Source organism: Oncorhynchus gorbuscha, linkage group LG06 (assembly GCF_021184085.1).
Source record: "Oncorhynchus gorbuscha isolate QuinsamMale2020 ecotype Even-year linkage group LG06, OgorEven_v1.0, whole genome shotgun sequence".
NCBI lineage: Eukaryota > Metazoa > Chordata > Actinopteri > Salmoniformes > Salmonidae > Oncorhynchus > Oncorhynchus gorbuscha.
The window spans coordinates 11,713,212-11,734,623 of record NC_060178.1 but is presented as its reverse complement, the minus strand read 5'-3'; the positions used below and the strand labels follow the sequence as shown (position 1 = coordinate 11,734,623).

Genomic DNA, 21,412 nt, shown 5'->3' with positions numbered 1-21,412 from the left:
ATTGCCTCTGACAGGAAAATATCAGGCAGCACAGTATGGCTTGGGTCAGCACACTAGTGTGAAAAGGGTAATAGAGGCTGACCCTCTCTTACAGCCTTCTCCTGTAGGCCCCACTCACATCCCCCACCTCTATTATCCTCTGGTTCCCAGTCCAGGCCATGGAGCGCAGGCTGCTTAAGACTGACCACACGGCCATCCACCCCCACCTGTTGGACATGAGGATTGGCCAGGGCCGACACCAACAGGGCTGCTTCCCCAGGCTACAGGCTGATGTATTGGCACAGGGACACCACACCAACAAGTAAGTAACACACGCCCATATATACACACGTACACAACAATTACCTACACACACAAATTATCTACACAAACACACACCGTACATTGTGTCTGTGCAGGTGGTCAAGTCGTTACATCCCTAAGAGACCAGTGACCACTGAGACCACCTCAGGACTGGACAATGACCAGAGAGAGGTAAATGCCTGCTTTAGTTATATACATTTACATTTAAGTCATTTAGCAGACGCTCTTATCCAGAGCGACTTACAAATTTGTGCATTCACCTTATGACATCCAGTGGAACAGTCACTTTACAATAGTGCATCTAAATCTTAAAGGGGGGGGGGTGAGAGGGAATACTTATCCTATCCTAGGTATTCCTTAAAGAGGTGGGGTTTCAGGTGTCTCCGGAAGGTGGTGATTGACTCCGCTGTCCTGGCGTCGTGAGGGAGTTTGTTCCACCATTGGGGGGCCAGAGCAGCGAACACCTCTAGCCCGTTTCTCATACCTGGTGTAAACAATATTGTAATGCCTTTTCCTTTCTTTATGTGAACACCATTCTGCCTTCTGGGCTGTGTTCAGTACGGCACACGATGTAAAACATTTATAAAACAACTATTTGTAACGGGGAAAAAGAAAATGTGCCTTATCGAACAAGTCCAGGTAGTGCCTCTCTGTTTCTGTCTGATCTACAAACCCAGGATGGGCAGGGGCTAGGCCAGAAAAGGAGTTATTGGCTGTTTTCAGAATCAACTTTAGTATTGTCTGATTGGCTGTTGTTCTCTGTGTTCATCCAATAGAAGTTCTCTCCGGGGAGGAGGATCCTATGCCAGTCTAAGCTGCTTGACCCTTCCCCCTCAGCTGTCAGTCAAACCCAGCGTGGGTTCGTGGAGGGGCTGCTGCGGGAGTGTCGTGTGAAGGTAAGGGGTCTCCTTAAGGCATCTGAATGCTTCCCAGCCAGTAGAGTTTGTGCAGATATTATGATTATGACATGTTGATGTTTTTGTTAGTTTTGGACTTAATTCAGCTGTTCGGGCACATTTTTTTTTCTCTTTGAGAGGCCAGCCTATTTCGGGGCAGAAGTCTACACCCCTTCGTCAGTGATTGGTCAACAGTAGGGATTCAATGAGAGACAACTTGTTTTCATGCAAATTGTTATATTGATAAATACTGCACCAAACATCTTGGTGAGATGTAAAATTGATTTATTGAGTTAGATTTGTGTGTCTCTTCACAGTCCCCGCTGTTCCATAAGGGGTATTTTTACCTGATTCTACTGCTGGCATCAGTTACCTGATAGTTCCATGTCTCTATGTAGTACTGTGCTCCTCCCATAGTCTGTTCTGGACTTGTGGGGTATGCGTTGGTGTCCGAGCTGTGCGCTAGTAGTTTAAACAGACTACTCTGTGCATTCAGCTTGTCAACACCTCTTACAAAAACAAGTAGTGATGAAGTCAATCTCACCTGTTAACACATTTTTTTCATTTTCGTGTCAATCGCCAGTTGGCAACCCATCCCTTACGGGATTGTAATGACAGCATATTAAACATCGAATGGTTGTCTGTGCCCCAAATTGGCACCCTTTTCCCCATATAGTTTACGACTTTTGCCTAAAGCCTCAGTAGTGCACTATATTGGGAAAAGGATGCAATTTCAGAGGTAACCAATGTGTGGGTGCTGTTATTCTGTCCTCAAGATGGAAGCAGTGTCAAGATGTGGAATACCTGTAGTTTATTGCAGGGATTCTCAGTCTGTCCTGGGTCCCCCACTGGGTGCATGGTTTGGTTTTTGCCCTAGCAATATGTTTCAAATAACCAACTCATCATCAAGCTTTGATTATTTGAATCGGCTGTGTAGTGTTAGGGCAAAAACCAAAACGTGCACCCAGGGCAGAGTATGTGACTGGAGCGTCTGTCTTCTCACACGCTCCAGTAGTGCTCACTTCAGAAGCTCAGGGCATCCCTGCCCCAGCATGCATTTGTAGCCCCTTGCTGTTGCTACTGTCATGCAGTATGACATGACATGATATTTTCATAAAGAAATGTATACAACACACAGGTTCTAAATCAAGATAAGGACCAAGAGGAGGAGTGTGGTGACGTAGTGTCCACTGTTATATGTAAGACTTCGAACACACCAACGGCGATTTTTCTGTCTCCGAATACAGTTTGACCCTTACGTTCTACGTTCTATAAATCCAACGTATTGTAAGAACATGTTGAAGATAAATACACGACGGAGAAGACTAGAAATAACAATCAATGGAGACAGTTGATTTTCAGTTCAACATCTGTTTTAGAATGTCCGTCCTGATCTCATAGCTAGGTGTGCTATGTTTTCATTGGTCTGAGTCTGGAGCAGCACACTTACCCTAACCCTATTTGGCAATTGGCCCAGTTGGACTGCAAGGACTTCTAATTGGTCAGGCTAGGGTTGGGGGGGGGTTATAAATGACATCCTGTTTCTTTGTTCTGTGGGGATAATCACTGAGGGCAGGGAGCATGACCATCTACCTCCCTGCATGATATGTCCTCTTTGAATAAACCTAATTTCCTCCCCCTGATTTGTTTTGGGGTCTGTGTTATTGAAGAGTAACATCAACTGCTAACAGTATGCACTAAAACAGTATGCACTAAAACAGTATGCACTAAAACTAAACTATTAGGTTACAGACCGGATTCTACCTGCTGTTATGGTGCTAAACTGTTAGGTTACAGACCGGATTCTACCTGCTGTTATGGTGCTAAACTGTTAGGTTACAGACCGGATTCTACCTGCTGTTATGGTGCTAAACTATTAGGTTACAGACCGGATGCCATTGTTCTACACGTGGGATATGGTAGTTATACACTGGCTACATTACATTAAACATCCACAAGTAAAGGACGATGTTCAAGGAGACTTCCGTTTTGATTGGGTTATTTTATGCCTACCTATAGGAACAAGAAAAGAGTGGTCTAAAGGGTGTTTAGCATCCCCAGTGGCTCCTCAAGTGTGGACAGGATATGATCTGCTCATGGCCTGCTCTCCAGGCACCATCACATGGGCCTGAATCCAGAGACTGGCCAAACTCCTGTTTCTAAAAATAAATTAAATTACTAAGTAATTTATTTTAATTTCTATTTCATTCTAAGTCACAGGCTATATGCTCAATTTATAGACTAAAGATTTTATACAATGACATGTTTAAATTAGCTTTATGTCCCTACCTGCCTAGTGTTGCACTCGCAAATGCTTCACAATGTTTCTTTTGTAGGCTATAGCCTTGAAATAATAGAAATAATATAACTTAAAAAATGCATTTTCGTTCCTCCTTAGGCTCCTGACCTATTTAGTGTTTAAATGCTGTTTTAATGTGACATGTAGCCTATTTTGAAATTCTTTTCGCTTCTTACTTTCACCTTTTCATTTTTATTCAAATGCTTTTCATTCAAATCCATATGGTGTTAATATATAAACTATAGGTAGGACCAGGTAGGTACAATGAGCACTTGTTGTCTCTCAAATACGTTAGTGGTTGGTTAGCTAGCGAATTAGCCATATTAGCATTGACATGAAATCAGTCAAAACACCTCTAAACAAAGACATGGTATCAATAACAAGATACAACGAGCTGAAACGAGCCATCTAGAATTCCCCACTTGGCAGCGTCTTGTCATTGTTGCTAACTATCTGACCGTCCAGAATCATACCGTTCAGCTTCCGGCCCTGTTGATGACTTTATTTTTGTGATTTGTCAGCCAAGCTGTCTATGCCCTTACACACTCCTCCTTGTCATGGATTTAAAACCCTGAAATCCATTACTGAGTGTGTGCAAGTGCACACTTTAGGAGAAAGGTGTTAGAATTATGATGTAACCCTGATTGTGTGTCTCTGTGTGGGTGCAGACCAGGCATATGCTGATGGAAAGGATGGGGAAGGAGAGTGTGGAGCTGGGGCAGGGCGAGGCCAATATTACAGGCCTGCAGGAGAACAGACTGATCCACAGCCTCTGTGACCTGCTGGAGAGGACCTGGGGACACGGGCTACAGCTCAAACAGGTTAGTCGCATGGGCAGGCAGACGGACGGCAAAACGTATTCATACCCCTTGACTTATTCCACGTTACAGCCACATTACAACCTGAATTCAAAATGGATTAAATTGTTTTTTTCTCACCCATCTAGGCACAATACCCCATAATGGCAAAGTGAAAACATGTTTTTCGAAATGTTACAAATTGATTGAAAATAAATTCACACTCCTTTGCCATGACACTCCATATTGCTCTTGGGTGCATCCATACATTTACATTTACATTTAAGTCATTTAGCAGATGCTCTCATCCAATTTTCCTTTGATCATCCTTGACTTAACTTAATTTGGAGACACAGTTGGACTAATTCAATTGTTTGAACATGAAAAACACACCTGCCTATATAAGGTCCCACATTTGACAGTGCATGTCAGAGCAGAATCTATACCATGAAGTCCAAGGAACTGTCCGTAGATCTCCGAGAGAATTGTAATGAGGCATATATCTGGGGAAGGGTATTAAACCATTTCTAGAGTGTGGAATGTTTCCAACAGCACAGTGGTCTCCATCATTAGGAAATATAAAAAATATATAACTTCCCAGACTGCCTAGAGCTGGCCGTCCGACCAAACTGAGCAACCAGGCAAGAAGGACCTTGGTCAGGGAGGTGACCAGGAACCCAATGACCACTCTGACAGAACTACAGAGTTCCTTGGCTGAGATGGGAGAACCTGCCAGAAGGACAAGTCTCTACAGCACTTTACCACTCTGGGCTTAATGGGAGAGTGTCCAGACGGAAGCCACTCCTGAGAAAAAGGCACATGACCGCACGCCTGGATTTTGGGGAAAAGGCATGTGAAAGACTCCGAGCATAATGCAAAATATTCTGTGGTCTGATGAGACAAAGGTAACTCTTTGGCCTGAATGCAAAGTGCTATGTCTAGAGAGAACAAGGCACAGCTCATCATCCGTCTTAACACCATCCCTACTGTGAAGCATGGTGGGGGCAGCATCATGCTATGGGGATGCTTTTCATCAGCAGCGACTGGGAGACGGTAAGGATCGAGGGAACAATGAATGCCAAATATAGGCAAATCCTTGATGAGAACCTGCTTCAATGCAAATAACCTTAGACTGGGGCGAAGATTTACTTTCCAACAGGACAATGACCCCCATACTTTTGTCATTATGGGGTATTGTGTGAAGTTGGTGTTGGGGGGGAATACTTTGAGTGCACTGAAGCCCAGGATTCAAACAGACACGCAAATTAGCAATAATCATCCTAATGATGACTTCGTCTCCAGGAAGTACAAAACAATGGTGGCATCAAATTAGCAAGCTGCAATACACTTATATATATGTGTTTCCCTAAACTTTTGTGAGTGCTGTTGATTTGTGTTTGTACTGTCAAGGGGAGGTCGGCTCTGTGGTCCCACCTGCTCCACTACCAGGCCAATGAGGAGAAGATGGAGTCACCTTCAAATGCTGAATGTGCAGGTCAGAGTAGATTCATATTAATCTGATCCCAGATCTGTTTGTGATGACAATGATCACCGGAATTAGACATGCAGCAGAAACAGATGTTGGACCAGGCTAGAGACGGTAGATATTAGGAAGGTTGTACAGTAATATCCATCTGGTATTATTTTATTGGTTTGGTCTGCTAGCATCACCAGTCATTAACCAGATAATACAGTAGTTTGTCTGCTAGGTATGCTCTGTGAGGGGATCACATCTGCCAATCACGCTCTTCCTGGTTACAGTGTCCAATGGGTCGGACGGCAGGAGGCTGGAGGAGGGGCTTCCACCGCCGAAGGGCTCCTTTGTACAGGATATGAGGTAATGTGTGGATTCACAAAGCTGTAAAACATGATCTTAAATGTAACCCATTACTGTTGCTGTTTTTAATATAAGGGTTTCACAATTAAATATTTTAACATTTTGTATTTATTTTACAATGTCAATATTGTGTTGTAAACGTTTTGGCAGTTGTGGAAAGAATCTATAGTTGTAAGTTGTGGATTTCATTGGAAATTATGTAATTGTTGATGTTTTTTATCATGAAGGCTATTTTCTCTTGAAACACTAGAAAGTAATGGACATGTAAAGAATATGAAAAAAATATACTTTAAAGTATAAAGGACCATTACCTCTTAATAACCAACATTTCAGAAAATTCCGGTAACTATGGTCAAATACAGGGAGTTTTGAAACCATGGCAGCTTTCCTAAAGGATAGCGCAACCCAACCCAACAAACTGCTCTCTTTGAAAATGGAATAGAATGTGTTTTACCATCTCAGGTTTGTCCAGACCATGAGTGGGGATCTCGGTGAAGTGGGTCAGGCCCGGGCCTGGATTCATCTGGCCCTGGAGAAGAAACTGCTCTCACAACACCTCAAACTGCTCCTGGCCAACCATGACCTGATTAGGTACACACCCATCTCAGATATACCCTCTTCACACTACTGAGCTCGCTTGGTTGCACATCCAGGATAGTCACTAGAACCGTGCTGGAAAGTACAATGTGAAAATAAAACATCTGAGCCGGTGCGGTTGGGGTCGGCACGATAATGTGAAAAGGGTAACAGACCGATGACTCTTCAGATGCATGCTTCATTTGTGAGTGTGTTAACCTCTGTCCTCTCCTTACAGGCAGCTGTATAAACCTTATGCATTCCTGCTGTGTGAGGAGGAGAGGGAGCAGTTTCTGTTCCACCTGCTGTCGCTCAACACTGTAGACTACCTCTGCTTCACACGTAGATTCACCTCCGTCAGTAAGTCTGGGAGATTCAACAGGGCTGTGTTCATTCGGCACCAAACGGAAGAAGTACCAGTGAGAGATGTTTTTTTTGTGCACTAATGCGGGGGTTTTCAGACTTTTTGGGGCTGGGGAGCCTTTTGTGACAGCAAATTCATCAGGGATTAGCCTGGGTACCAGACTATCGCTAACATGCCACTCTTTGTCATTGCTAAAAAGGCCAGTATCTTTGGCAATCTTCAAACATGAACATTCTTATTGAGCTCGAGGGGTCAGAGGATTTGATCTTGATTCGATAACCCACACAGCTATCATCCAATCACAATGTTTATGCAAATTAGACTGATAGAATGTTTCCTAAATTAATTCATACATTTCATTGGGAGCATTAACATTGGGCATTCTGACAATACATTTAATTGGAAACATTAACATTGGATGCTGGGAGAACAGAGGATTCCTGTTTATTGCATTTTTGCCACCAGCCAATGGGATCACATCAAAGAAAAGCTCTCTCCATTCAAACTTCCCCGCCAGTTCATTGTGAACGCTGTAGACTATTTTACTGTATGTCCAGCGAGCAAGAGTTTTGTGTGTGTGGATAATTATCTATTTTCTTTCTCAAAATAAGTGACCAAACAATGTTTCTACTTCTGGGACACATTGGGCTAGACTGGTTCAAGAGCTGTATGAGGAATAGGGAGAGGATGGAAGAGAGAGAGAGGCCAGTGGAGATGCATGAATTTAGCAAGCAGGGAACAGTGAAGATATTAAGAACAACAATCTTACACATTTTCATGGAAACTATTAATGTTGTTTCCAACTACCAATCAGCAACTGCGCCGTAAATCCGGCTGCATAAGGCCAGTCTGTGGCAATGACGAGTGGAGTGGAATGGAATGTTCGCTAAAGAGATCGGTACTCTAATCAGGGACCCCATCATTATCAGACCACAACTTGAGTGTGTTTTTAAAAATATCCTACAGGGAGTTTTACTATGATGTCATTGGGTTCCTAATTCCTATTTGGTTGTATGAGAGAGCGTTCTAAAGTTTTACTTAATGTTTCTGCAATATCATTATATTATCTTCATATAAGTCAGCATCCCCCTGCAGTTCTGAAAACGTTCCTGGTACGTGTTCAAGAAGGAATGGTCTTAAGAACACTGTCATTCTGGATAGAGAAATGTTACCATTAATGTGACAGAAATGTTCTGGGATCTAAACATTCTAAGCTGGTTTAAACTAAAGCAACCTTTTAAACAGTCCATGAACATCTAACGTTGCTGTGAAATGTGTTCACGACCTGTAAGTCGCTCGGGATAAGGGCGTCTGCTAAATGACTCAAATGTAAATGTTCTCGTCTCTTGTCCCTTCAGGCATCCCGTACCGTGTTGTCATAACGCCCATGAAGAAGCTGAGCATTGCCATGACAATGTCCAACCCCTGGGTGTGTGTTTCTGGCGAGCTGGGTGACTCCGGGGTCAGACAGATTCCCAAGAACACACAGGAGATCATCTTCCAGGTGAGCTGCTCAGTCCCATTGTTTCCCTGGGCTGGGTGGAGCGGATGGAAGCTACTGCTTAGGAATTCTCCATCAAACAGACATACGCACACGCATGCTGGCACACTCTGTTCTTATTCCAGTCTGTCCCTCTGTGTGTTAGTGTCAGAACCTGGGCAGACTGAGCACCCTGCAGTTGGGCCAGGAGAACTCTGGCCTGCTGGCAAAGTGTCTGGTGGACTGTGTGATTGTGCACAATGAGATCACTGGACACACCTACAGGTAACAAACACATATGGTGTTTCTTCTGTTAAATCTGCATTTGCACTGCACACTTTTTTATTGTTGAAACCACTTTAAAACCGCCTGCAACAGGAAAGGGACATTGTGTGTTTCGGATTAGACAAGCCCAGGTTGTCCTTCTGTTTGGTCCCTAATGAACGTGATCCTGCCTCAAAATTCTGAATTAACAAATGTAAAATTGACTGCTCCTTTGCCCTGTTTCACATATAACCTCTCACCCTCTTATCTCTCTCTACCTGCGCTCTCCTCCCAGGTTCCCATGCGGACGATGGCTGGGGAAAGGTGTGGGCGACGGAAGCCTGGAGAGGGTGCTGATTGGTCAGCTGGTGTCGCCCGGAGGAGAGGAGGATTCTGGGAGGTGGACGGGGACTCCCCCAGAGCAGGGCTCGCCCCCACAGAGCGGACGCACGGGGAGTCTGGGGTCTCTGAGCCGCAGCAACAGTATGTATGGACACGCACTGAGGGTCAGATTTACTGAGCATCTACACCTGGTAACAGTTTGTACCTGGAATTTTATGAAGGGAAAGTTGAAAAAAACAACAACAGATATTACACTTTTTATATTAACCATTAAGCATAATATCTTATCTTTCCTATGGTCATGAGTACATGTACATTTTCTGTAATTCATTGCTATACCTTATTTTTAATGCTCCATCTTTCATGCCATTGTCCATCGTCACGTCTAAATTCCTCTCTCCCGTTCTACCTCTCCCCCTCCCACCTTCCCGCCATCTCTCCTCCATTCAGAGCTCTCCTCTGCTCAGGTGCAGGAGGATACGAGGGAGGCAGTGAACAACCTTGTCAAGCACTTCCACAAAGCAGAGCAGGAGGTAGGCTGTGTGTGAGATTCCAAACACAGAAAATAGAGGGAGCAGAGGAGACTTTAGCCTCTCGGCCTTTGTCTGCTACTGTTTTGTGTCTGGGTCTATGAGTCTCTGTGTGTCTAGAGGTTATCATCAGCACGATTCACGACCTTCGCTCTGCAATGCAGAATCTCCCACAGTTTAAAGGCAGACTGGCTTTTTTTCTCTAGTCTATGGCCTGCCCTGACCTCCCCTTTTAAAAGCTTGCTCTGACTTCTTTAAAATCCCTAGTCTGAACTCCCTTTAAAAACCCCAGCCCTGTGGAGACAGTAGCTCACTGTTTCTATCAGTTACCACTTAACCTCTCCCCCCAGGATAATTCATCGACCAATCAGCTTTAACAAATGGACCTTTCCTTGCCGTAGCAGAGGCGCCATGAAGATTAACATAGCCCCTCAGTGAATTGGGAATTAAAATCCATGAAAATATATTATTATGTATAAGAGCTTCCTAGAAACTACTCACTGCTTTGGGAGATTCTGTCACAGCAAGTGCTTTTGATTTTGAATTTCATCTTAGACTGTTGGAACCTGGAGGGAAAGCTGAATGCTGTTGCTTTGAGCGCCTTCTCTGGAACTGAAGTGTACTAGATAATATCGCCCTGGGCTTAGGTTTGTCACCGTGGCAACCATAATTCAACTCCTCCACACTGCAGTCCAGCAATTGTACAACTTAATTTGCTTAATTTGTAAGGATGACTGAATGAATGCGGATGGAAGGTTTCTGAAGAAACTTCAGAGTGATTAAAAAAAAAAATATATATATATAGCCTTTATTTAACCAGGTAGGCTAGTTGAGAACAAGTTCTCACTTACAATTGCGACCTGGCCAAGATAAAGCAAAGCAGTTCGACACATACAACAGAGTTACACATGGAGTAAAACAAACATACAGTAGAAAAATGAGTCTATATACAATGTGAGCAAATGAGGTGAGATGATAAGGGAGGTAAAGGCAAAAGGCCATGGTGGTGAAGTAAATACAGTATAGCAAGTAAAACACGAATGGTAGATTTGCAGTGGAAGAATGTGCAAAGTAGAGAGAAATAATGGGGTGCAAAGGAGCTAAATAAATACAGTAGGGGAAGAGGTAGTTGTTTGGGCTAAATTATAGATGGGCTATGTACAGGTGCAGTAATCTGTGAGCTGTTCTGACAGCTGGTGCTTAAACCTAGTGAGGGAGATAAGTGTTTCCTGTTTCAGAGATTTTTGTAGTTTGTTCCAGTCATTGGCAGCAGAGAACTGGAAGGAGAGGCGGTCAAAGGAAGAATTTGTTTTCGGGGTGACCAGAGAGATGTACCTGCTGGAGCGAGTGCTACAGGTTGGTGCTGCTATGGTGACCAGTGAGCTGAGATAAGGGGGACTTTACCTAGCAGGGTCTTGTAGATGACCTGGAGTCAGTGTGTTTGGCGACGAGTATGAAGCGAGGGCCAGCCAACGAGAGCATACAGGTCGCAGTGGTTGGTAGTATATGGGGCTTTGGTGACAAAACGGATGGCACTATGATAGACTGCATCCAATTTATTGAGTACGGTATTGGAGGCTATTTTGTAAATTACATCATTGAGGATCGGTAGGATGGTCAGTTGTACGAGGGTATGTTTGGCAGCATGAGTGAAGGATACTTTGTTGTGAAATAGGAAGCCAATTCTAGATTTAACTTTGGATTAGAGATGTTTGATCTGAGTCTGGAAGGAGATTTTACAGTCTAACCAGACACCTAGAATATGTGGACAACTACAAATACCTAAGTCCGGACCATCCAGAGTAGTGATCTTGGGTGGACGGGCAGGTGCAGGGAGCGATCGGTTGAAGAGCATGCATTTAGTTATACATGTATTTAAGAGCAGTTGGAGGCCACTGAAGGAGAGTTGTATGGCATTGAAGCTCATCTGGAGGGTTGTTAAGTGTCCAAAGGGCCAGAAGTATACAGAATGGTGTGGTCTGCGTAGAGGTGGATCAGAGACTCACCAGCAGCAAGAGCAACATCATTGATGTATACAGAGAAGAGAGTCGGCCCAAGAATTTAACCCTGTGGCACGCCCATAGAGACTGCCAGAGGCCCGGACGACAGGCCCTCCGATTTGACACACTGAACTCTATCAGAGAAGTAGTTGGTGAACCAGGCGAGGCAATCATTTGAAAAACCAAGGCTATCGAGTGCCGATGAGGATGTGGTAATTGACAGAGTCGAAAGACTTGGCTTGGTCAATGAATACGGATGCACAGTATTGTTTCTTATCGATGGCGGTTAAGATATCATTTAGGACCTTGAGCGTGGCTGAGGTACACACATGTACAGCTCTGAAACCAGATTGCATAGCGGAGAAGGTGCGGTGGGATTCGAAATGGTCGGTAATCTGTTTGTTAACATGGCTTTCGAAGACCTTAGAAAGGCAGGGTAGGATAGATATAGGTCTGTAGCAGTTTGGGTCAAGAGTGTCCCCACCCCTTTGAAGAGGGGGATGACCGCAGCTGCTTTCCAATCTTTGGGAATCTCAGATGACACGAGAGGTTGAACAGGCTAGTAATAGGGGTTGCAAAAATTTCTGCAGATCATTTTAGAAAGGGTCCATATTGTCTAGCCTGGCTGATATGTAGGGGTCCAGATTTTGCAGCTATTTCAGAACATCAGCTGACTGGATTTGGGAGAAGGAGAAATGGGGAAGGCTTGGGTGAGTTGCTGTAGGGGGTGCAGTGCTGTTGACTGGGGTAGCCAGGTGGAAAGCATGGCCAGCTGTAGAAAAATGGTTATTGAAATTCTCAATTATAGTGGATTTATCGGTAGTGACAGTGTTTCCTATCCTCAGTGCAGTGGGAAGCTGGAAGGAGGTGTTCTTATTCTCCATGAACTTTAGTGTCCCAGAACTTTTTTGAGTTTGTTGCAGGAAGCAAATTTCTTCTTGAAAAAGCTAACCTTGGCTTTTCTAACTCCCTGTGAATATTGGTTTCTAGCTTCCCTGAAAAGTTGCACACTGTGCTATCTAACCTCCAAACGAGCTTCAATGCCATACAACACTTCTTCCGTGGCCTCCAACTGCTCTTAAATGCTAGTAAAACCAAATGCATGCTTTTCAACCGTTCGCTGCCTGCACCCGCACGCCCGACTAGCATCACCACCCTGGATGGTTTCCGACCTAGAATATGTGGACATCTATAAGTACCTAGGTGTCTGGCTAGACTGCAAACTCTCCTTCCAGACTCATATCAAACATCTCCAATCTAAAATCAAATCTAGAGTCGGCTTTCTATTCTGCAACAGACTCCTTAACTCACGCCGCCAAACTTACCCTAGTAAAACTGACTATTCTACCGATCCTCGACTTCGGTGATGTCATCTACAAAATAGCTTCCAACACTCTACTCAGCAAACTGGATGCAGTTTATCACAGTGCCATCCGTTTTGTTACTAAAGCACCTTATACCACCCACCACTGCGACCTGTATGCTCTAGTCGGCTGGCCCTCGCTACCCTCGCTATATTTGTTGCCAGACCCACTGGCTCCAGGTCATCTACAAGTCCATGCTAGGTAAAGCTCCGCCTTATCTCAGTTCACTGGTCACGATGGCAACACCCATCCGTAGCACGCGCTCCAGCAGGTGTATCTCACTGATCATCCCTAAAGCCAACACCTCATTTGGCCGCCTTTCGTTCCAGTTCTCTGCTGCCTGTGACTGGAACGAATTGCAAAAATCGCTGAAGTTGGAGACTTTTATCTCCCTCACCAACTTCAAACATCTGCTATCTGAGCAGCTAACCGATCGCTGCAGCTGTACATAGTCTATCGGTAAATAGCCCACCTAATTTTACCTTCCTCATTCCCATACTGTTTATATTTGTTTACTTTTCTGCTCTTTTGCACACCAATATCTCTACCTGTACATGACCATCTGATCATTTGTCACCCCAGTGTTAATATGCAAAATTGTAATTATTCGCCTACCTCCTCATGCCTTTTGCACACAATGTATATAGACTCTTTTTTTTCTACTGTGTTATTGACTTGTTAATTGTTTACTCCATGTGTAACTCTGTGTTGTCTGTTCACAATGCTATGCTTTATCTTGGCCAGGTCGCAGTTGCAAATGAGAACTAGCCTACCTGGTTAAATAAAGGTGAAATAAAAAATAAAATAAACAAAAATATCACGGGGGCTGTTCGATGCTAATGCAGAACGCCATAGGATGTTTTTGTGTTGGTTAAGGGCAGTCAGGTCTGGAGCGAACCAAGGGCTATATCTGTTCCTGGTTCTAAATTTCTTTAAGATGGTGAGGAAGGCATTAAAAAACTAAAAAACAGGCATCCTCTACTGACTGGATGAAGTCAATCTCCTTACAGGATACCCGGGCCAGGTCGATTAGAAAGGCCTGCTCGCTGGAGTATTTCAGGGAGCGTTTGACAGTGATGAGGGGTGGTCGTTTGGTCGCAGACCCATTACGGATGCAGGCAATGAGGCAGTGATCGCTGAGAACTTGGTTGTAAACAGGAGAGGTGTATTTAGAGGGCAAGTTGGTTAGGATGATATCTATGAGGGTGCCTGTGTTTACGGCTTTGTGGTGATACCTGGTAGGTTCATTGATAATTTGTGTGAGATTGAGGGCATCAAGCCTAGGTTGTAGGATGGCTGGGGTGTTAAGCATGTTCCAGTTTAGGTCACCTAGCAGCCAGAGTTCTGAAATATAGATTGGGGCAATCAGTTCACATATGGTGTCCAGAGCACAGCTGGGCGCAGAGGGTGGTCTATAGCAAGCGGCAATGGTGAGAGACTTGTTTTTAGAGGTGGCTTTTTAAAAGTTGAAGTTCAAATTGTTTGGGTACAGACCTGGATAGTAGGACAGAACTCTCCAGGCTATCTCTGCAGTAGATAGCAACACCGCCCACTTTGGCCATTCTATCTTGTCTGAAAATGTTGTAGTTAAGGATGGAGATTTCAGAGTTTTTGGTGGTCTTCCTAAGGATTGCTTCCACAGTCTGAGTGTTCTGCTCTGTCCAGCTTAAGGGATGTAGCATCTTTAAAGGGGTCTGAATTTACTGATTTAGCCTCGCTTTCAATCATCCTCAATGGGAAATGCAACTGAGAATGAGATTTGGGTCTTGAAGGTGGGCTGTGTGTGTGTGTGTGTGTGTGTGTGTGTGTGTGTGTGTGTGTGTTCACACGTGGGAATCATTAGTATATTCACTCAGCAAAAACAGTATACAGTTAGTCACTCACCCTTCTAGATAACTTGAAACAGTCTAACCAGGTATTGTGTCTGGAAGTAGGCTAGCTAGCAAGATGGCTAACTTCTTTCGCCAATTGGCTTCAGCTGGCGGGTCTGCAACCATGGCAAAATTGGTTTGATTTTGGATTGCCTATATGTGGGACTGTCAATATATTACACAACATAAATGGGACAACTGAATGCCCCTAACTAGCCCAATGGGGATATCCAAAGTCTAACCAAATTTACCATGGTCAGTGTCCTGGGAATTACGAATATGTCTTGTTCTCTGAATTGACTATCACCCAACCGAAGGAAAACTGTTACGTACCCTTCATTCCGTGACATACTCTTTTTTTTTTTTTTTTATCCCTCCCCCCTAATAATCTCACATTTCAGTTTTGGAAGAGACCTGGCTTTATGACCAAAATTATCTTACTTACCATTAATTGTATTTATTTGTAGTCAATTTTGACACTAGAATAAATGTTTCTGACTCATATCGATGCCACAGGCTGTTTATTATTTTTTTTATTCAGTCGCTCTTTAAACTCTACCATTGTAACTATATAACCAGAACCATATTCTACAAGTTAGTGACTCATTGAACCTCTCCTCTTATCTCCTTTCAGAGGGGGAACCTGACTGCTCTGCTCTGTGGAGAGGGGGGGCTGGTGCGCTCCCTGGAACAGTTCCTCCTCCACGGCTTTAAGTCCTCGCGACTATTTCAAAGGAGTGTGTTCATATGGGACTTTGTGGGTAAGTGTGGGTGTGGGCACAGAATGTGTTGTGTAGTAATGTAATTTGTCTCCATCTAGTGGCTAATGTTTATTTATTCAGTGTGTTATTGTAGCACAGCATGATTCACCTAGTACCCCCAGTAAACAGCATCATCTTGTCATAGAAAATTAATTTCTAGCGTTCTCGTCACTCTATTTCCATGGTCCCTGTCCTTCTGTTTCACACACACACAGAGAAAGTGGTGGTTTCCATGGAGACTGCGGATCAGATGGGCGACTTGCGTGAATCAACAGAACGATGTGACTCGCTGTGTCACTATGCCAACGCCATCAACGCTTCACCACGGAACATCGGAAAGGAGGGCAAGTTTCAGCTGCTGGTCTGCCTGGGAGTCAGGTGAGAGGTGAAAGTTGAAAGTTCAAACGGCAATGGAAAGGGAGATGGTAGGGGCCAAGAGGATCTAACATGTCACAGAACATATTTTGTAGAACAGATGACTGTCTGTCATGCAGAATAGGGAATAATTCCAGCTCTATACATCCTATTTCTATCTTCACATACAGAGTGTTGCATCTTTCTGAATAGGCCCCAGTTGTGTAAGACTGTACAAGTATGACATGACAGATGCATTCTAACAGGGCCCTCTAATGAAAAATGTGAACGTCACCATTCTGGTGGTTAATTCTATCAGTCCTGAGTGACACACTTTCCCTTTCGCTGTAGCCCCTCTGAGCACTCTGCAGCCGGAGTGGCCTGCAGCAGGACTGGTCTCCAAGGCCTCAGTCACAGACCTGACCCATTTACATCACACACTGTTATTTCAGCCAGGTATTTGGGCTGTTGCAGGCCTGCAGTTTTGGGGTGGTCAAAACAGTGGCGGTCAGTGCTGCTTTAAGATGAGGGAGGACGATTCAAAAATTTTTTTTTTAATGAGCACGGCATTATTTCTGTTACAGCATATTGAATGGCTGTCATTCAAATTCCCTTCCAATGTAACATTGACATTTTCCCTATACCCATCATGAGGTTGCTACAACCTAGCCTATGACTGAAAGTAGCTGGACACAGGTCGAGAAATTTGAGGTGACCGACAGTGACACATGCGCAGATGGTGACATTCAATTCCGCTTTGCACACTCTTGCCTGCATCTCTGGTCTAGGGTGTAATCATTAGTCCCACTGTTGCAAACAAGAGTTTATATTGCTTCTCTTTTTAAGAAACGCTTTTCAACAGAATCTGCAGAATGAAAACACCCCTGATCACACGCAAACACTTTACTTTCATAGCAGCCACACTGTATTCCTTCTCGCATCTATGCTCTTCTCACCTTTTTCCCTTTGCTTGTGGACTTCAATGCACAACACATCAGCTGTATGAGACCAGGCCAAAAAACCTTTCCAAGCCAAACCATAACCGCTACACACATCCTACATCGTTGTCACCATATTAGCTGAAGTAACATCATAGTCAACACAGCTAATAGAACTAATGCTTGAGTAAACCTGCTACAGTCATGCAGTACAGTTAACAAGCAGTTTAGCAGTTACACCACCAGGCCCTGCTGGCAAAAAAAAATGTAAAACCAAAAGCTTACCATGGAAGTGTTTGTTGTGTTGGATAGTTATAGCCAGCTAGGTAACATGGCATCACTCTTTGTTTGAGTAGGCTAAACTAGTTAGCTGCATTCGCTAGCTAAGTAAGTGGAAGAAGATAAAAATATTAAATGTATACAGTACCAGTCAAACGTTTGGACACACCTACTCATTCCAGGGTTTTTCTTTCTTTTTATCATTTTCTACATTGTAGAATCAGACATCAAAACTATGAAATAACACATGGAATCATGTAGTAACCAAAAAAGTGTTCAGAAAATCAAAATATATTTTGTATTTGAGATTCTTCAACATCGCCACCCTTTGCCTTAACAGCTTTACACACTCTTGGCATTTTCTCAACCAGCTTAAACCATCAAACTGTCTCTCGTGAGGACCGCCAGTATTTAACCAGTATGTCTACCACAGCATTCTGCAGCGATATGCCATCCCATCTGGTTTGCGTTTAGTGGGACGATCGTTTGTTTTTCAACAGGACAATGACCCAACACATCTCCAGGCTGTGTCAGGGCTATTTGGCCAAGAAGGACAGTGATTGTGGAGGCCAGGTCATCTGAGGCAGCACTCAATCACCCAACCTCAACCCAATTGAGATGGTTTTGGATGAGTTGAACCACAGAGTGAAGGAAAACCAGTCAACAAGTACTCAACATATGTGGGAACTCCTTGAAAAGACTTGAAAAGCATTCCAGGTGAAGCTGGTTGAGAGAATACCAACATTGTGCAAAGCTGTCAAGGCAAAGGGTGGCTACTGTGAAGAATCTCAAATATAAAATATATTTTTTTGTTGAACACATGATTCCATATGTGTTCATAGTTTTGATGTCTTCACTATTATTCTACAATGTAGAAAATAGTAAAAATAAAGAAACCCTGGAATGAGGAGGTGTCAACTTTTGTGTGTGTACATATTGATCTCCTTCTTCATTTTAGGGGAAATTAATTTGTTAAACTCCTTTCTCTCGGAGTCAACTACTCACCACATGTTATGCAGTGCTAGCGATCTGTAGATTATGCTTTCAGTACTAGATTCATTCTCTGATCCTTTGATTGGATGGACAACATGTCAGTTCATGCTGCAAGAACTCTGATAGGTTGGAGGATGTCCTCCGGAAGTTAACATTACTGTGTAAGTCTATGGAAGGGTGTGAGAACCATGAGCCTCCTAGGTTTTGTATTGAAGTCGATGTACCCAGAGGAGGACGGATGCTAGCTGCCCTCCGGCAACACCATGGTGCTACCCTACAGAGAGCTGTTGAGGCTTCTGTAGACCTTCATTGCAAAACAGTGTATTTTAATAGATAATTTGGTGATGTGACTATATTAGTATAGTTTTATCTAAAAAAGGATACCCTTTTTTTATGTTTCACAATTGTATTTTGTTTATGAAATTCACTGATGAGGATGGTCCTCCCCTTCCACCTCTGAGGAGCCTCCAGTGTAATGTAGGATACATAGCTGGCTGAATAACTGGGTAATGCCTTGTTCAGGCTGGTAGTTAACTAAGAAACTATGTGGAAACAAGGTACCTACGTCCCAAGAATTCAACACAATTGCTAAACAACCTGTTACCAAATGGTAAATATTGACGTTCGTGTCAATGAATTTCAAGGAAACTGAAATGTAATAACTATGCAATTATTAGGCAATTGTTTTTAATAAGTAATCATTTCTAAGTAACGGGCTGTAAACTCAAACGTAACTAATAATAGTTTTATATAAAATTCATCTGGTTTGTTAATGGGTGTATATGGTCTAAACTTGATACATTTTCCTCATTCCATTTCATGCATTTGAGGCCTAATGAAAGGCACTATATAATTAAGCAATAAGGACTGAGGGAGTGTGGTATATGGCCAACGCAGAGTTGAATAGGGCATGCACAACGCAGAGTCACTGGACACAGCCTTTAGCCGTAGTATATTGGCCATAAACCACAAACCCCAGAGGTACCTTATTGCTATTATAAACTGGTTACGAACGTAATTCGAGCAGTAAAAATAAATGTTTTGTCATAACCGTGGAATACGGTTTGATATACCACAGCTGTCAATCAATCAGCATTCAGTGCTCTTACCACCCAGTTTATAAATGCAATTAATTCATTAAAACAAACTAAAAACAACACTTGATTTGAAGTAAGTGGTCTGAGGTGCTTTGGGTCACCTTGGAGCTTGCTTTTGAAAATGTTGCTTTATTACGATTACGATCTAGTCTTCTATATATTGCATCTATATTTTCCTGAGACCGACTACCTACCTAGCTAGCTAGATAGAAACTCAATTGCTTTTGTTGAATTTAAAATAAAATGCAAACTTGCATCTATGAGAACCTAGTCAACAGCTCCAGGTTCAAGTTGGTTTCCGAGCCCCAATTCCAGACCTTAACCATTTATAGCATAAATGCAAATCACTTTTGTTCTACACAATGCATTTCTGCTTGAGTGTTGCTCCCTCCTGAACAGACCTGTGGAGAAAAGGATTTGACCTTTAACCCTGTGTGTTGGCAGGGACCGGCTGCTGCCCCAGTGGCTCCACCTATTGGCCGAGTGCCACCTGACGGCTGTTCAATACGAGAAGTCAGCACTGGTCCGGGATCGTGACGCCGTCCACACTCTCTCCCGTGTCCTCCACACCCTCCACGAGTTCCCCATCGCCCTGGAGACCGCCCTGGTCAAGGGGGTGGACCTCTAACCCCACCGCCGCTGAGGACATTGAAATGGTGTTTTAACCCCTATCCACAGACTGCGCAACGCACACAGGGTGGCTGGGCCTCAATAGTGTCGTGACTGCATCTCCATGTGTCCTCTCCTTCAGTTCCACACCGATCATGACCGGTGTAAGTAAGAAGTGTTACACAAGCCCATCATTGGGTCACCACTTCAATCCTGTCAGATCTAGTGAGGGAGAGGACATGAGGACAGGAAGTCACTTTAGACAATTGACATGCAGCCAGCAGAGCCTGCCTGGTCAGAACTGGACAGCTGAACTCTCACGACAAGAGAGGAAGTGACCATGGGAGACCTTTTTGGGGTGCAAGTCTATGAGGGAATGGAACACCGAAGACAAGCCACTGACCTGGCAGCTTCTGCAGGCCTATTGCCTCATTCGCTGATGCATATGTCATATCCATTGAAGTCACACTGACCATACATACATACATACATACATACATACATACATACATACATACATACATACATACATACATACATACATACATACATACATACATACATACATACACGCACGCACGCACGCACACATATACATACATACATACATACATACATACATACATACATACATACACACACACACACACACGCACGCACACATATACATACATACATACATGCATACATGCATACATGCAACTTTAATTTTCATCCCTTCAAGTTTTATTATTGGAATGTGATACAAGCGAGTTGGCTGTTTGGAGTGTTTATCTGAATGGATAAATATATATATAATAACTGTTGCCCTCACATCTAAAACGAAAGTTGCGCCCCTACGTACGTACAGGAAACGGTGTTGCGTTTCTTATTTTCCTCATTTACACTGTGATCGGTCTCTTGGAGTGAGGCGGAGTGATTCCCTTAACCAACCAGCTTTGATGTCTCAGCTCACACTGTGAAGGGCAAGGGGGGAAAAAATAGTTGTGATGAACTTTGATTCCACCTACCTGTCCTGCCCCTACTTAACACAAGTCTTATTGCTGTTATGCTTGCCCTTGGCATATAAACCTGACATGCATGGCCATATCAGGGATGTATTCACTATGAACCAAACAGCTCGAAACGAGGAGGGACTAAACTGAACGCCTGTTATGTTTTGCAACGGTTCGCACCAGTGTGCCCTAATGAATACACCCAATGTTTTTCCTTTCTCTCATTGATTCAGTCAGTCTCTAGCTACAGTTTATTCTGCTGCCCGATTGTCTGCTGTATTGTTATGGTATGGACATTGTGAATGGATTATTTCTAATCTAAAAAATAATGGAGATTAAAGATAGTTGCTCTGCTCAAACTGGTGTATATTTTTGTTCGCCAAAACTAGATAATAACTTTCCTGAATGAACCATCATAAATGCTTTATAAACTATAAATGTTATAAAATGCTTAATGTAATGC

At 43.4% G+C, this 21,412-nt stretch overlaps 1 protein-coding gene across 1 annotated transcript in view; it reads left to right on the top strand.

Moving 5' to 3' along the window:
• LOC124037540 (DENN domain-containing protein 5B-like) overlaps window positions 1-20,504 on the top strand; it is a 38,430-nt gene extending 17,926 nt beyond the window's left edge. The window contains 15 exon segments of the mRNA XM_046352343.1: window positions 151-301; window positions 399-474; window positions 1,080-1,199; window positions 4,167-4,319; window positions 5,706-5,790; window positions 6,057-6,132; window positions 6,595-6,723; window positions 6,947-7,068; window positions 8,431-8,576; window positions 8,719-8,837; window positions 9,112-9,299; window positions 9,609-9,691; window positions 15,558-15,684; window positions 15,900-16,062; window positions 19,790-20,504. Coding sequence (XP_046208299.1) covers window positions 151-301; window positions 399-474; window positions 1,080-1,199; window positions 4,167-4,319; window positions 5,706-5,790; window positions 6,057-6,132; window positions 6,595-6,723; window positions 6,947-7,068; window positions 8,431-8,576; window positions 8,719-8,837; window positions 9,112-9,299; window positions 9,609-9,691; window positions 15,558-15,684; window positions 15,900-16,062; window positions 19,790-19,973 — 1,922 coding nt within the window. The 3' untranslated portion in view covers window positions 19,974-20,504.
• The last annotated feature ends 908 nt before the right edge of the window (window positions 20,505-21,412 follow it).